This window comes from Enoplosus armatus, chromosome 21 (assembly GCF_043641665.1).
Source record: "Enoplosus armatus isolate fEnoArm2 chromosome 21, fEnoArm2.hap1, whole genome shotgun sequence".
NCBI classification, from domain to species: Eukaryota; Metazoa; Chordata; class Actinopteri; order Centrarchiformes; family Enoplosidae; genus Enoplosus; species Enoplosus armatus.
This window is the reverse complement of record NC_092200.1, coordinates 15,445,553-15,462,796: the sequence shown is the minus strand read 5'-3', so window position 1 is coordinate 15,462,796 and position 17,244 is coordinate 15,445,553. Positions and strand designations below refer to the sequence as shown.

General features: G+C 43.9%; 1 protein-coding gene across 1 annotated transcript in view; it reads left to right on the top strand.

Annotated features, from left to right (window-relative positions):
- adarb2 (adenosine deaminase RNA specific B2 (inactive)) overlaps nt 1–15,027 on the top strand; it is a 161,196-nt gene extending 146,169 nt beyond the window's left edge. Inside the window, exons 7-10 of the mRNA XM_070928164.1 lie at nt 2,271–2,439; nt 6,855–7,036; nt 12,646–12,827; nt 14,851–15,027. Coding sequence (XP_070784265.1) covers nt 2,271–2,439; nt 6,855–7,036; nt 12,646–12,827; nt 14,851–15,027 — 710 coding nt within the window. The remainder of the gene's footprint in view (nt 1–2,270; nt 2,440–6,854; nt 7,037–12,645; nt 12,828–14,850) is intronic.
- Nucleotides 15,028–17,244: the final 2,217 nt, after the last annotated feature.

Genomic DNA, 17,244 nt, shown 5'->3' with positions numbered 1-17,244 from the left:
TGAATATTCATTGATAAACTCAGGGGCCAGTCCCACCCGGGCCTTAAAAGTGATAATTCAAATTTAAATCGATTCTAAAATGCACAGGTAGCCAGTAGCTAAAACTGGGGTTATATGTACCCTTTTGTTAGAATGAGTGAAGAGTCTTGTAGTGGCATTTTGAATTTACTGGAAGTCTGGAAAGGTTGTGTTTGCTTAAGCATGAGTAGAGTGAGTTACATTAGTCTAAACACGTGAGTAACAGTTTTCAGGGAGACAGAAAGGACTGTATCTTTGAGATTCTTCGTAACTGGGCAGGACAAGACTGGATGATTATTCTAACATGCTGATTAGGCCTTTGATAATGACTTTGGATTTGTCTGTACTCAGTTGAAGGAAATTATTCGACCGCCAGATCTGAACTTCGTTTAGGCATGCCCTGAGAGTGATCAATTAGTGGTGGGGTTGAAAGAGAAATAAAGCTGTGTGTCATCTGCATAAAAATGGAAACTAATATTGTGTCTCCTGATTGTGTGTCCCAGTGGTAACATGTAAATGGAGAAAAGCAGGGGGCCAATGACTGACCCCTGAGGTACTCCACAAAACAAAGATTCTGTGGAAGATCTGCAGCCACCAATAGCAACACTAAAAGTCCTATTTTGGAGATACGAATAAAACCAGTCTAACACAGTGCCAGAGATGCCAACCAATTTTTTAAGATGCTCAATTAAAGTTTAAAGATCTTTCTAGAACCTTGGCCAGGAATGGAAGTTTGGAGATGGGAAGAAAGTTGTGACATTTGGGTCTAGTGAAGGTTTTTTGAGAAGCGGTTGGACTATTGCAGACTTGATCGGGGACAGTGCCAGATGTAAGGGAGGAATTGATTATGATTCAAATGAAAGGACAAACGAGCTTCAGGACTGCTCTAAGGAAGCGGGTGGGAAGGATATCAAGAGAACAGGATGCAGGCTTCATATTGATAATGGTCTCGGCTAAATGATCAATTGAGACATGGTAAATTTAGAGAGCAGGACCAATGACTAGGAGGGTCCGTCGATTGCCTGAAATAATAAAACAGAGGGCTTCAAAGGTAGAGAAAGACCCAATGGTAATGTTGCAACAAGACTATTCTTCTAAAAAACAACTAGGCCTCCTTGGCCAGTTCATCTGGGCTGGTTCAGGTAGGAGTAGCCAGAAGTTTCAACTACGGGAACTGTATTATCCTGGGTCAGCCAGGTTTCTGTGAACGGAAAGAAATCAAGATTGCTGACAATAAAATCGTAACATAATTAACGTGATTTGTAAGAGAGGGATCTGACATTATGAAGACCAAACTTAGTAGTGAAGACGGTGGGCTGAACAGTACCCAGAATTGGTTTTCTCTTAATTGAAATGAGGTCACTATTGACATTTGAGTGATTTTTATACACAACATTTTGCCCATCTCTGGGCAGTCTGGATTGGTTGTTGATCAGCACAGGAATAACAGAGGGACTATCTCAGGTAGGGTCTTGCAGAGAAATATGTCAGTCACATAAATTAAGTAAGGTTTCCTCACATTTGACACAAATTGCTTCACCCCATGCTGGATAGATGAACGCCATCCCATGTAAGTAAATGTAGAGGTTATGCTGCCCTGTACACCCACATGAAAGTGGTTTAAACGGATCAAAGGCCTGTGCTATTACTAACGGGGTTAAAGAGACAAGGGTTGTACTGTCGGTTATACAATACCATGTCATACAATGCCTAATGTACACTCTCCTAAGTGCATCAAGGGTGCATTAAAACTATTAAATCCAGGGGACCGTTTCCTTCCCCTCCATTTCAAACCGCATATTTGCCCTCCGCTGGAAACTGTACCTGTCATCTTATTGAAATATATAATAGTAATGTTTTATTGTTTGTCGGTTTACCATAATATTGGCTAAACCTTTAAATTTACAGTAGCTGTAGTAGAGAACATCCCTAATTACACAGTGTAACACTTAAGAGCTAATGTGAACAATATAATGGATTTTCTTTTAATAATATATTAAAAGCAATATTGGTAAATGTCTGATGATTTTTTGACCTGGTGTATTTTGAGTACATTTGATGAGAAGTCTACAAAATGAATCTTAGCTGCTGATTGACATGATTAGATATAAAACAGCTTTTGTGTTATTTAGAAATAACAGACTTCATATCGGCTAATTAAAGTGGGTATCCAGCAAAGCCTTGTAATAAGAAATGACATCATTCATGAGTGATGAGGGCTCAGGCCGTGATTGCATGTTTTGTGTTGGCAGTGCACAGCAGCAGACACCTCATGAGAAAGCACCGCGGCCACCTGCGGACTAAAATCGAGTCAGGCGAGGGGACGGTGCCCGTGCGATGCCGAGGGCCCGTCCAGACGTGGGACGGCGTCTTACAGGGCGAGCAGCTCATCACCATGTCCTGCACCGACAAGATCACCAGGTCAGTTCTGGGTTTGAAACTTTCTTACTTTAAGGTTACTTTTTTTGGCACTCTTTCTGTTGAAAATCCAAACCTTTATATTCTTTCTCATTTCACTGGTTGATTTTACTGTCTGTCAAGTGGGTTAAAGCTAAATTGGACAAAAGCACCTTTCTGTACTTCTGCGATACTAAACACCCTGCAAACTGATTTATACCTGAAAGAACCTGATCTCTCTTGGTGAGTTTAAACTGGAAATTTAGTTAGTTGTTTTGTTTTTGACCATGTTGTATATCTTGAGCATTTACCACTGATCTCAGGTAGAAACAGTCAAATGCGTTCAACAACACCAATGTCAAAGCCTTAATTTCATCATTTCCAATCCCTCCCCTACTGAGCATTGCAGTCATTAGTGCGTGGATTGTGTTGATTTTATTGAAAAGGTGGACACAACATACCGTAAACAAAGCATGTGATCAACGCATCCTTTCACCCAGGAGGTCTCTGGCCTACGTAAGAAAAGAAAGGGAAAAGCATTGATCAAAGGGTTAACTTTATTAGGAGATTAGCTGCCTTATGAGAAGGAGTGATCTCTGTTTAAATAAAGCATTTGAAATGTGCTGTATGAGCCGGGCGGAGGTTTGTCTCATATTTACCGTAGCTTGTTCGTGTTGCCATGAGCCATGCTGTATGTGAAATCTTTTGCAGTTCGTGTTGGTGACTATTGATTTCCCATATGTGACTTGAACGGCTAATCCCGTTCTAATGAATTAGTGTATTAATCACGTCATTGTTTTAATCTCCGTCTGTACGGCTGACATATTAGTCACACAACCCTTTACCCACTGTGGGCTATTTATTTATGCTTTACCAGGTACATGCCAAAATGTAAGGGCATGGTTCCTATACTGGATTTTTAGTTGACTCAAACGTGTGCTGCACTGCTTGCTAGCAGGGCCAAGCAGTTTCGGTTTTGAAATACTTTAATTTGTTCCAGTGCAGTGTCACTTATTTCCCATTTATTTATTTGCTGATTTACTACTGGGTAACACTCGTAGTTTACACAGAGAACAAAAACACAATGGAGCCTGTATATGTTCTTAAATTGTTCATGGATCAATGTTGGCAAGCCTGCACAGGACAGACGGCAACGCTAAATCAGGACAGCTTTACTCCTCCGCCTCCGTTTTCACACTGTCCTCATGTGTGAGGAGCGAAGGCATCGGTGTGTACACACTGGAGCATCTTTACAGGCAGAGGGAGACATCTACACACACACACACACACACAAATATGCATAATGATATTCACTTACTGGATATTTAATCATTTGCGTAACTATAATTTCTGAAGTCAGTTACACAGCAATATCTAGCTACGATTTGCTAGCATTAGATGGCATTAGCTACCATAAGCTACTGGTCATATCAGACATAGTAAGGATGTAGCAACAAAACCCTCGAGTGTCTTGAATTGATATAATACGACATGTCTTGTGTTTTACCTTGTGTGAGAAATACTGTGCTATTCCTTCTTTCAAAACAGTGAGGACAACTTTTTTAGTAACAACAGATTGTTAGGGCACGTTTGGTTACTTGGTAACATTCACTACTTATACTTAAAAATATGAATTCTTAGTAGTAGTGACTTAGTAGTAGTTTATTTACCACGTTCACCACCATAGCTTAGTGTGTTAGCATGCTAACATTTGTACCAAACACAAAGTACAGCTGAGGCTGATGGGAATGTCATTAGTTTTAGATTTTTTTCATAAACCAAAGTACTGGACAATTTTGACCTGATGGTGGTGCGTCTGGGAACCATGAATGTATGAAATATTTCAGTGCTGGTGGACCGACAGACCAGCATTACCATGCAGCTAGCATGGCTAAAAATACTCAAAATTAAGTACACAAGGAAGGCATTCAACAATAGTAATTCTTTACTTACACCCTTGACGTCGCATTTCAAACATATCTGAAATCCATTTTTAATGTAGTCTCAGTTTTTCTGCTAGGACTGGGCCTCAACAGGAACTGAACCCATGAATTTAGCTTAGTAAGCGCCGCACTGTGCCAACTGAGCCATCCAGGACTACAGCTGAGCCACTGTTGTGTGTGTGTGAAAGGATTGGCAAAAAAGACACACATGGAGAGGGAGAGAGAGAGAGGGGGGAAGCAGGGGATAGCGAGTGAGAGAGACAGAGAGAGAGAGGTGAACCCTTCTCCTCTGGAGCCGCTGTTAATTTGACCAATTTGATTCAGTTGGCCAGGGCTGGAGATGGTGTGATTAAATCTACCCAGGTCACCAACGGGGGTGAAAGCAATTACTTACAAAAAAATAGAGTGACGGGGAAGGGAGAAGGGACACCCTGCTTTTCTTCCCTCCTGCTACCCCCTCCCCTGCATCCCGCCAGGCAGGACGGCAGACCCACTCTCTTTGCTCCACAGCCTCCTCTTCCCGTTTTTTTTTTACGTCGCTGTAAATGATGGGTGGCCGTCGTTAAAATGAGTGGGTCACCAAGGGCCAGTTTATCAAGGTCAGGGTGGAGGGTGGAAGTGAGAGGAGCCGTGCACACACACACACACACACACACACACACACACACACACACACACACACACACACATACAGTCCCCCGGATACTCTTCTCGGCCTCTGTCACACTCATTTTGCAACCTCCCATTACTTTTTTATTTCCCCACTTCCTTCAGCTTCTGCACTTTATTACAGTTAGTTCAGCTTTGACCATCGGGGATTTTAGGATCTTATCATAAACATTTTTTGATCATGGGAAATGTCACACCCCATCATTGCCTCACCTGATGATCATTGTTTTGCTTTCTTTAGCCAGGCCCAATGAAGCTCCTTTGCTAATATTTGATTTGAAGTCGACAGCTGTATTTAATTGAGGGGCCTAAATGGCTTTCATATAACGATGATGTTCTCAATTCCACGGCAGTTTTATGCAGATGAACACATTACTTTAATGGCCGGCGTTTACCGGGGAGGGAAGAAAGGATAGATGTAGAGAGAGAGAGAGAGAGAAAAGAGGTATCTCCCCTCTCCTCTCTTTAAATTCACACACCCAGGCCAGATGGCTGTCTTTTCTTGCATGAGATTAGAAGATGTTTCTGATTCACGGTGTCGCTTTCTGGGTAAATTAATATTTCAGGCTAAACTATTTCTGTTTTGGTGGAGCACTGAGGTTGTGTTCGAGTGTGCGTGTGCTTTTTGAATAAAAGCTCCTCCTCCCTGTTTGAGGGGGAAGGACAGATCTTGCTGACAGATTGCAGGTAAAGCGTAGGCGGCGGCTGCTGCTGCTTCGTGAGTGCTTTTAGCAATTCCCAGAAAACCGTTGATGTTAATTGACTGCTCGGGAAGCAAAAGAAGCTGTAATGAGTGATTATTAAGTCGCAAGAAAAAAAACAAAAAAAACAAGCAGCCGCTGTAATTGCATCCATGATAAAGAGACATTGATTAACAAAAAGAACAATGATCTAAAAATTAGCAGCATAATGTCGAGCCTTTGACTGTGCTTCACATAAGTTCATTAGTCCAGTGCACCGGTGAGTACACAGCAGGCTTTCCCTCCCTGTGAAGGGCAGGAATGATTATAAACTCGGTGATTATCACTTCCCATCCATAAATTAGCATCTGCTGGTTAAATAGAGGGGGTTTACCGGCTGTAGGTGGCACGTGACCAGCTGGCTACAGTATCAGGCGTCAGGATTAGCCCCACAGTGATTTTGTGTCACTTGTGGATCTCCCCAAACAAATCCTGAGGTGATCCTCCCATAGTACAGAGCGATCAACGGAAGCCTGCGCAGTGCATTAACCTCAATGGCACTGATGAATGCACACATGCTAATGTGTTGTTCCATGTAATGAATGCTGATGCACTGACCTTTGGTAGTGTTGTTGTTGTGGTTGGTGGTGATGGTTTGTGTCTCTGAACCATGGAAAGTGGGAGAAGAGGAGTGTGTGTGTGTGTGTGTGTCTGTCAGATTATGTGTATGTGTGTGTGTCTCTGTTTGTTTGTTTGTTTGTGTGTGTGTGTGTGTGTGTGTGTGTGTGTGTGTGTGTTGTCAGTCCAGTGGCTGTTATTCATCACGTCCCACATCAAGATAATGATCAAATTGTCTCTACCTGTCATTGAAGCTTTCACATCTGTCTCTCTCTCTTTTTCTCCCGTCCTCTCTCTACCCATCCCCCCGCCCCCCCATTCTATCTCTCTTACCACCTATTTCCTTCTCCCCAACTGTTGCCTTCCCTCCTCCTTTCCTTCTTTCTTTCATCCACACCACTCCTACCATTTTCATGAACGCCATTTTTTTCATCTTCTTTCTTACCTCCCCCTCCTCATCTACTTTTCAAACCTGGACTTCCTCTCTCTTCACTTCCTCCACTCTCTCCCATCTCCTCCCTCCCCTCAGATGGAACATCCTGGGTCTGCAGGGGGCGTTGCTGAGCCACTTTGTGGAGCCGGTGTACCTGCACAGCGTGACCGTCGGCAGCCTGCGCCACACGGGCCATCTGGGCAGAGTTCTAAACCAGCGGCTGGAGCGCCTGGGCCCACTGCCCTCCATGCACAGACGCAACCAGCCCCTGCTCAGCGGTACGACTACGACACAGACACTCAGACATGTCTCAGAGTGATTTAGACAAATTACATTTAGGAATACATCGACTTTGGGAAGTCTTCACACCAGAAAGCGACACAATGAAATTAATTCACAGGCCCTTTCAGTATATCTGGTGCTGGAAGCTTGGTGACATATTGACTAGTTGAAGGTCGAGCAGCAGGTAATGAGATATGTATATTTATATTTTGGTTACAGTCTCCATTTCCTCAAAAGTCAGAACTGTCAGGGTGGTGAAATAGTGCAAATTTACATGTCGAAGTTTACCAAAATGTAGAACTGTGCGGAAGATCTGCACAAATTCACTTGATTTCTGTGAGCAAATCTACTGATTCCATTGAAATAAACGGATTTCAAAGTGAGCTGGGATTTTATATCACTACTCACTTTGTTATTTTTAAAATAAAGTAGGCAGTTTTGAATAAGAGATGTGAAAGTGAGAGCGAACCAAAACAGAACGAGAGGCTGGAAAACAAAAACAATGCGTTAAAACATGCCATCAAGCTCCATACAGCTCAGCTGAATTGAAGAGTTGGGTGATAACTCTCTGTGTCACTACAAGCAACCCCCTTTCACATTATAAATAGTCATTTGATGCATTGTTATTTTATAAAAAATAAGTTTTAGTCGGTTTAAAGGTAACTCTTCTCAGTTTCATATGAAGCTAGTTCTGTACTTTACTAAAGATCTACTGGGAACACATGGATGTCTGTTTGTGTCAATATAATGACTATAAATTTTAATGTTCGTATTCCCAATGCTAGTTGCAGAAAGGATTTATGTTATTTGACTCTTTTACAGCGTGGTGGAAATACACCAGGAGTAGACTGTAGCCTACCCTGTTAATTAAAAATAATTCAAATTCAATAAACCAGGAATTCACAGCTTGGTTGATTGCATGTTTTTCTCCAGCTAAATGACAGACTGCTTTCTATTCTCACGCTGCGTTTCAACAGTGACACACGTTTATGTGCTTAATAAAAGCATCTGTGTGTTTTCAGATGGGGCCATCCTATACAGATCACATGTATACAGTATCTATTTTCAGAGATTTTCTTTAAATAAATATGTCAGCTTCAGACCAAATGAATCGCAACAGATCACACATGTAACACCCACTCACACACACCCACGCGCGCTTAACAAACTTCTGTACCCCCGGCTTCTCTACAGTTACATTGTGCCAGCCAGACAAGCAACAGCTAAGAAGTTGTCTGGCACGTCTGCCTCCAGCGCTCCACTGAGACTCGAGGCTTTCGTTTGTAGTGAAGATGAATGCTGGAAGAGGATCTGAATGACACCCAACTTGTAGAAAAACTGTATCAGCCATTGCTTCAGATCTAGGCCAGCCAGAGTGGCTGAGCGACAGAGGCGCACAGCGATGTAGGGCACATTTTGTTCCTAGGGATCACTGATAAGAACAAAGATGGTGACAATCACATACGAGGAGGCACAAATTATATCATCGCAAATGCACACAATGGATAAACCTAAATACATACATTCTCCATATCGACCATGCTTTTACCAGGTTTCTAGTACACGTCTTGAAGGGCATAAGAGCTCTTTGCGTTGTAGGGCTCTGCTTCGGGTAATTGAGGATGGATATTTTGTGAGGCCTATCCTCATCAAGATTAATAATTGTACCGAATTGTCCTCTGGTGATGATAGCTGGGACTAATTCATCATTGGACCCTTCGACCGTGGCCTCGGCAAGCATTTCTCTTGATTTGTTCAACGGCTCTTTGAGTCATTTGGCTTGTCCGGAATGTAGTTTTGATTTTAGATATTACAAGCTGCAGTTACTATTTGGAGGATTGTGGGTCTGGTATGATCCATTTGTTCATCATTCACACTTACTTATAATATTAAGTTATTCACTCTAACTATAATAAACCTCACAGTAAGTACATAGTTGGCTTAATGACAATATAGGGTTTTTTTTCCCACCAGCTAATGCAAGAATGATGCTGCAGAATGTCCTTTACACTGTTTCTTAGTGTTGAGGGGTCTGTGTTGACAAATGATGTAGTCCTTTACCTTCAGACTTTGCTCAAAACAGAGGTGGCCTCCTATGACTCCTGGAAATGCTCCGCCTTTGAGGTGTGTTTTCTGTGTGTGTGTGTGTGTGTGTGACCACACATCCCAAACTGTCAGATCTGTGCACCCGCAGTACCTTGAGTAGCTACAGTCTATTGAAGGGTAGAAGGGTGAAGGAAGGGGGAGGAAGATGGACAGACAGTGGAGATGGCCTCACACCAAATCAATGTAATCACAGCCCTTATCAGACAGCCATTCAATCTTAAGGGAGCTCGGCCACAGAGAGAGAAAGACAGGCTGAGGGGAAGAGAGAGAGACGGCCAGGCAGGAAGGGAAGAAAGAAAAAGAGAGCCCACTCTCACCTCCTCTCATCTCCTCCTCCATCCATTCATTGGCTCTGATGAGCTCCCCGGCTATTGTGTGTCCAGGGTTATTTAAAAGCAACCCCCCCCCCCCCCCCCGCCAGAGGAAATTCCTAGGGATTGCGGAGGCCGCTCTTATCGCACACAGCCATGGCAGCTCCATCTGAACCCCGGGGGCCCAAACACATCGATGGACTGACCTGTCCTTCACTCTCGTCCTGCTGTTCTGTGGCAGGGCTTTGTTGTTTTTGGGATAAGAAGATTCAGGAAAAACAGTAGATAAAGGAAACATTAATAATTGGTTGTTCACCACTTTTTGAGTTTTTGCAGCCGACTGAGTTCACATGCTTGTTTTACAGCTACACCGTCATTTTGTTCTGTATATAACACAGCAAACAAGTCAACCCCTTAAATTGCTGAAGGAACGGACTAGAGACTACATTTCAAATTGTAACTCCTCCTCCTCAAATAACTTTAATATGTTACCCATGATCCACTCCTGCAGCTAGTGAGTTAAGGATGGACCTGTAGGTTTTATATGATGGGAGGTTGCTTCAAACTTTCAAATTTTATAGGATGTAATATCCATATACATCCCCAAATTCAGCATGTATCAAGACGATAAGACTTCCTATCTCTCCAATCTAGTCCTATAAGGACTCACAGAAGAGAGCTGCTCACCTGTTAAGGAAGAAAGTAGCTTTATATACGTATACACGTTATACAAAGTATAAAATATGAAATGTATATATTGTATGTGTGACTGTTTGCTTGGAGCAGTTGGAGGTAAAGTGCTGTTGAAGGCCTATACTCTTACCAAGTGTTTGAGGGATTTGAACCAGCAACCTCTCACTCACATCCCTGCCTTTCTCATAAACAAGTTGCTGCCCCCTTACACAGACATTGAAGTCCATCTTGTCACATACCTGTTGCTTCGCTGCTCCTCCTCTGCTGCTCCACCCTCATGAGGAACACTTTTGAAAACCCTGCAGGACTACAGTAACGCAGGATAGATGCAATGTGTACACATAAACACACAGGCTACCCTGTATTCTGGCTCCACAGCAGCCTCAGATATTAAGCCGCCGCTATGTGTACTGTACAGTTATGAATCCCATAACCAAAGGCTCTAATTCTGCCTCTTTCATGTCTGCCAAACACTTCCCAGCAGAGAAATTGATCAAGTCTTCAATGAGGGAAAAATCAAATTGGCTATTACAGAAACAGAGGAGTCAAGTCCATTGAAGGGATGAAATGAGGCATGAATGGAGCGAGAGAAAGGGAAAAAAAGGCAGGATGGATCGGAGGGCCTTTTGTTCAAAGAGGTGCGTCTCCACAAGAGAGAAGAGATGGGTAATAAGAGACTTGGAGGATTGTTACTGTGGCAGGCAATTCATTCCAGCTCCACGGAGCTACAGAAAAGAAGAGCTGAGATTGGTGAATGGAAGAGTGAAGACGGGAAAATGAGTGTGGCAAGGAGGGAGATGATCTGCAGGCATGTATTGTGGTATTGTACATCAGGCATTGTGCTATAACAAGCTGTCCGTCAGACGGCGAGATCAGAGGCAACTGTTGTTTGCCCGTCGCACAGTCTGTCTGCTGATTTTCTATGGAGGTACCTTTAACATTGCATGACATAATAAATAACTGGGTTGGAAGTCGAGGTGAAAACCAGAGATTCCTTCCTGAAGACAGTTTTACTGATTTAGTGTGGATATAATGTTCAAGCAGCACTATGAACTGTGTAATTTCTTCCGTTGTAGTAACGTTATTGTCAGCAATAAGTCAACAGGCAAAACACAATACAACATATTGTATGTTTCGTATGTGTTTCATAGCTAACACTTTACATCAGACAGTCGCAGCTTTGATAATGTTCAGAGGAAGAGGTTACAGTATGTGCTGGACTATTTCTATTTGTGAGCTTAAGAGGTGTTATCTTCCAACAGAGCCAAGCTAGCTGTTTCCAATCTTTATGATACGCTAAGCTAACCAGCAGCTAGCTAGCTTCATACTTGCTGTACAGACAAGAGAGTGGTATTAATCTTCTCATATAACTCTCGGCAAGAGAGCAAATATATATGTGAACTAATGAATTGTTTTATGTTTAATCACAAAAACTCTTTTATAACCTTTTACAGCTATCAACATTTGAAAATTAGCCTTTTGTCTAACACATATACAGTGATCACTGTGCATTGTCCCTGTCAAAATAAATACAAATATATGCCTCTCTACCACTGCTGGAAGCTTCTGGCAGGCCTTTCCTCACTCCATCCCCAAGCAGTGTGTGGTTGAGCATTTTCTACTGCTTCAGGCTATACTACACTTCGAACACTGAGTCACAACTTATTCATTTTCCAGAATATACTGGGGAAAACTGGCTCCTATGAATCACTCATGGTGGCCTCTCAAGGACATTTTTGCCCAGAGCCCTCGTTCGTTTCTCACCCCACCGTCAGCTCCGGCTCCGGCACCTCTACCAACACCCGACTTCTCGAGGCAGACAGCTAATTCTCTACATGGAACCCAATGTGACTGCTACTCACCTCTACCTCCGTCTCTCTTTCCCTTTCCTCGACTGATCGCTTTGTGTGCTGTGCTAGCGAGGCTAATTATTTCAGATAGAGAAGGTAGAGAGGGCGGGGCCGAGAGACAGACAGTCCAGTGTAGGGGAGGACTCATCTTTGTGACTGGAGATAACATTTACAGAGTACATAGCTGGCAACACTCTAACACCATTAGCTGCAGGAAGTCAAGAGCAGACAAGCATTTGTACTAAGGCAGGAACATGTTGCTTATATGCTCAATAGCCCTCCTGTTCCCACCTCCCTCCCTCTCTCTCTGAGGGTAAATCAAAGATTCATATAAACAGCCATGCGGTTTCAGGCCCAGGTTGACTTGGCTATTTGCAGCGCTGCAAAACTTTATGTCTACCATTAGCCTCGGGGAGAGAGTAAGGAAAGGGTGAAGGAAGGTTAAACGAAACAACAGAGTGGAGGTTTGAAAGGAAAATGGCAAATTTCCACTGAGATACTCACAAGTGCATTACATTTTGAAACACTTATGAAATGTTTTGTTTTACAAAATAAAGATCATTTGGATCACTTATGGGGGAATACCACCCGAATGTACTGGAGATTAAAGTCATTCTCTCTCCCCCTGTGTTGTCCTCCCTGTAGGGCTGAGTAATGCCGAGTATCAGCAGCCGGGAAAGGCCTCGTGTGTGAGTGTCAACTGGACGCTGGGAGATGCGCAGTTGGAGGTGGTCAACACAGCCAGCGGACGGAGACGGGACTCGGGGACACCCTCGCGCCTCTGCAAGCACACCCTGTTTTCCCGGTGGACCAGACTGTACCGCAAGGTGAGGGCCAATATCCACTTCTGGTACTTCTGGTCAGTGGCTGGATTGTATTTGTCTGTTGTGAAATACATACACAGTGTTAGGTGACTGGCAGTTGGAGCACCTCCGAGACTTGGGTGAGCGTGAAACTCCCTCATTTGAGTCACTGGTAGAAACGATGCATTATAAAATATCTGGTTCCCTGATTAAAATGATAAAGGTATTAGATTGTGTGCATGAAAAAACAAACTTACAAGCTTAACTTTGCTAAGAAACTTGCAATCATGAGCTTAAAATTCTGTTGTGTGCACAAACTAAAGCAAGATTTAGCTTTGGAGAACAAGTCAGTCAAATGTTTTATCAGGTGGCGGCAGAGGCTCACAGGTATTGTAGTATTTAGAGCCATCTGCCTTACCAAACTCACGAGATTTATCAGAAACTTTTTTTGTGGGGGGGGGGGTTTGCCTTTACCAGATAGCGAACGGTTAAGAGGTGACAGGAAATGAGGGTGAGAGATTTGCAACAAAAGCTCTCAGGCCGGGCTCAAACCAAGGATGATGTGGTTTATGGTTGGTGTCTTAATGCCTAAACTACGGAGGTGCCCCAGACACAAAGTTGAGATCATTAAAACTGAACGTCATAACACAATGTTAAATGATCCCATGTTTCTCTGTTGAGGAACACTGAGGATATCTGTGGGGATTTACAGTGGTAAAAACACTGAGAGAACCAGTGGCTCCCCTCACTCTGCAGGCTTTTCTCACAGCAGACATTTTGACTTTTGCGTTATGGAGGAAAAAGAACAGGTGTAACATTAATGACAGCTCTGTACCATTTAAGAATACCAGCATGCACAACCAGAAGGAATACAGCCATTATTAACATTACTAATTACAATGTGCTTTGCTTGTTTTGACATGTCGAAATATCTGCTGTGAAGAAGTCCTACTAATTTAAATATTAATTAAAAACCACCCTCCACATTGTATCTTTTACTTGCTGGAAAAAAATATTATGATGTACTATTTAATTAATATGAGCCAAAACAATGGTCCCATTTTTATATGAGTAAATGTCTGCTCTACTTGCACTGCTTGTGAACGCTCCTCTGCTGGAAGAGCAAGAGGCATTACTCCGTTGTTGTCAAAAACAATGTGCAATCCTGTGCCATCACAAATCACATGCAAGCATACACACACACACAGTGATACAGAAACATTAACTATAGAGGTGCGTGCCAACATCCACTCAGTCAAAAAGCACAGACACGTGTGTTAAAATCACAGAGCCACTCCAGCTGCAGGTGAACGCTCTGTGGAGGATATGTGGAATTTTCCTTTCTGCCATAGATAAATTTGTTGGCCCGGCAACATCTGCTGTCTATGCGGCTTATCAAAAACTGGCAGCTCGGATCTTTAACGTCAGCATACACAGAGCTGCTGCACTTTCATTTTCCATTCCGAAACTTTATGCAACAGACACCGCCTGCATCGCCAAATGGCGGCCGTTAAAGCATAATGACTATGAAACCATAATTATTTGGAGAAGTACTCGAGGAGGCCCCCGCCCTAAGTGCTCCCTGCGCGCCGCATATAAGGGCCACGCAAGAGCAGTCGCACTAATCTCCAAAAGAAACTTTTTCTCTCTCCCCCTCTCTCTCTCACCCACTTGTCTCTCGATCTTCATTGTTTCCCCTCACGACAATAGGAATGCGCAAAAAGCACAGAGAATGTTCAATTGCTTGTGAAATTTAAATGGGGAGATTACACAGCTGTTGAAGCCCCCCCTTCACCACCACCACCTCCCAACCCCACCCAAATGCATTTGTGCCGGCTCATTCGTTTTGTTTGGTCGCTCTTCTTCTTCCCTCTCCCCTCCTCACGAAACCTTTAGCCCCTTTGCCCCGGCTTTATTCCTCTCTCTTTGTTTTCCCTTCCTATCTTCATGTCTGTCTCTGTGTGGCTTTTATCTGACTCCAAATTGCTCTCTCTCTCTCTCTGTCTTTCCTCTTCTCTTTTCTGTCTTGCACGCTCGTCCTCTCCAGTTGGGGATCCACGTGTCCAGCTCAGTGGACCGCCAGCTCATGTACTGCGAGGCCAAGATGGCGGCGCGTCCTTACCAGACAGTGAAGCAGCAGTGGTTCAGGTCTCTGCAGGAAACGGGCCTTGGCACCTGGGTCAAGAAACCGCCCGAGCAGGAACAGTTCCTGCTGTCGGCCTGAGGAAGAGTGTGTGTGTGTGTGTGTGTGTGTGTGTGTGTGTGTGTGTGAGCGAGCGAGCGAGCGAGAGTGTGTGTGTGTTTTGTTTAACCTTTATTTTTTTAGAGTAAGATGACTCCATGCTCTTTACCAACATCTTGCGTCACACCTTCATACCTGGGAGTTTCCCAGTGCAACCTCTAAACTCAAGGCTATCACCGCCATGTGGATGTGTGTGTGTGTGTGTGTGTGTGTGTGTGTGTGTGTGTGTGTGTGTGTGTGTGTGTGTGTGTGTGTGTGTGTGTGTGTGTGTGTGTGTGTGTCATTCTTGTGCCGCCCATCCACACGATAGAAAAAACATCAAGAGGAAGGTCAACTGGACGGGCAGAAAAGAAAAAGGGACATAAAAAGATGGACTCTTTCTTTGACTTGCCCTTCTTTAAACGCACAAACACACTCGCATTTAAGCAAACACACACCTAAATACCCCCCTCTCTCTTCGGCTGTCAAGGAAGGGTGGGGTAACCTTGAGCAGAATGAAAGGCAGCCGCTATCTTGTCATCAGCTATTTCCGGGCCCCAAGGCTCCCGCTGAGGAGCAGAGCCACGGGGGAGAGCGAGAGAGAGACAGAGAAAGTGAAAAGGAGAGAGAGAGAGAGAGAGAGAGGTCCACGTCCAATTACCAGCCCTGTCAGGGTGACGGGTGATAGAGGAAGAGGAAGGGAAGCAAGAGTGAGAGAAGAAAGAGAAGGACAGACCTTCGCTTCAGACCAGCCCGCCTCACCTCCCCTCTCTCATTTCTGTCTTTGTCCTCCTTCTCTGACTCTCACTTTGACTCCTGACTTCCTTCTCCCTTTTGTCTCCATCTCTCTCTCCTTGCCCTCTTTCCCTTTTCTTCCTTCCTCCACCTATTTCCCTCGCCTCCTCTCTTGTCACTTTCTCCTCTTTGCTTGCGCCTACCCCTCCGCCCCTCCACCCACCCCACCCCCACCACCGCCTTTCAAGCACAGCGGAGGTTAACACGACACAACGACAGGTTAATACACCCTCCCCCCCCCCCCCTTCCACCTCACTGAAGAGAGCGAATGCTCAGTCCATAAACGCAGCCATTACAGCTTGCCTAAGTACAGGTGGAGGTGATGGTGGAGGAAGGGGAGTGGTTTCCTGTTCCCCCCTCTCTGTCATACTAAATGTATTTCTCTTTCTCTTTCTGTCTTTTGACCTGGGTGACCTCAGTTTTCAGCCTGTTGCAGCCGGTTTCCCTACATCTGAACCGAAGCTTGTCATCACCACCAATGAGAGCGCGTTTCGGTCGTGACTCATTAGCGAGGCCTTGTTGACCTGATCGACTTGTGCTTTCTTTCTGTGGTCACGACCGCCCTGAACAGGCAACAGTCAGGGTGGCGAAAAGTTTGTCAGCACTGTGACTGCGACTTGAGGGATTGTATTTTCAAACGCCATTTCCACACACAACCTTCTCGTACGAATTAAAGATTAAAAATTAGCGAGGTAAAAATGGACATCCCTGATCATTTGTTTGTACATTTGTACCTCACACTGTTTGTATGTCTCTGCATATTTCATGATGTAAACATTTCTCTATGCAGCAAGTGTTGGTGTTCATTATGATCATGTGTTCTGTCATTGCTGTATTCTCTTCAAGGATTTTAGATGAGGCGTCCAAACCGCCACCAGCGCGGCTCAGTCAGCAGGAAAATCTAAGTAGTGAGAGTGACATCTAGTGGTGTTTTTCTGTCGTTGTTTTCCCGCCCTGCTCCTGCTGAGCCCCCTGTTCTGGCAGCATTAAGTGCTCCAGTGAGGATACAGTATCAAACCAAATTGTTGGCTGTCCAGCCGGTTGAGCTGTAAAATAAGACCTTCATGTGTATGAGGAAGATGTTTTGACACACAAGCAGATTTACACAAGAGACATCTTGACCCACATGTGACCTGCATCTGGCTTCCCATTCACCAGGAACATTTTTACTAATTTAATAGGTCTTAATAAATCTAGGATATTGGTGCAATCAGCATTGCTCAGTTCTGCATCTGTAAAGCTGTAAATTAGTTTTAAAGACCCTGAAAACTTGATTTAAAATCTTAAGTATTTCTTTATAGCATTAAGTATTCATTACTTAATAAATGAAGCCCCACCAACCAGAGACAAGAGAAAACGGAGAAAAACGTTTTTGAGTCCCAGTGATGGTCTGCGTGCCATTTGAAAGGCTGTTTCATCGTGACA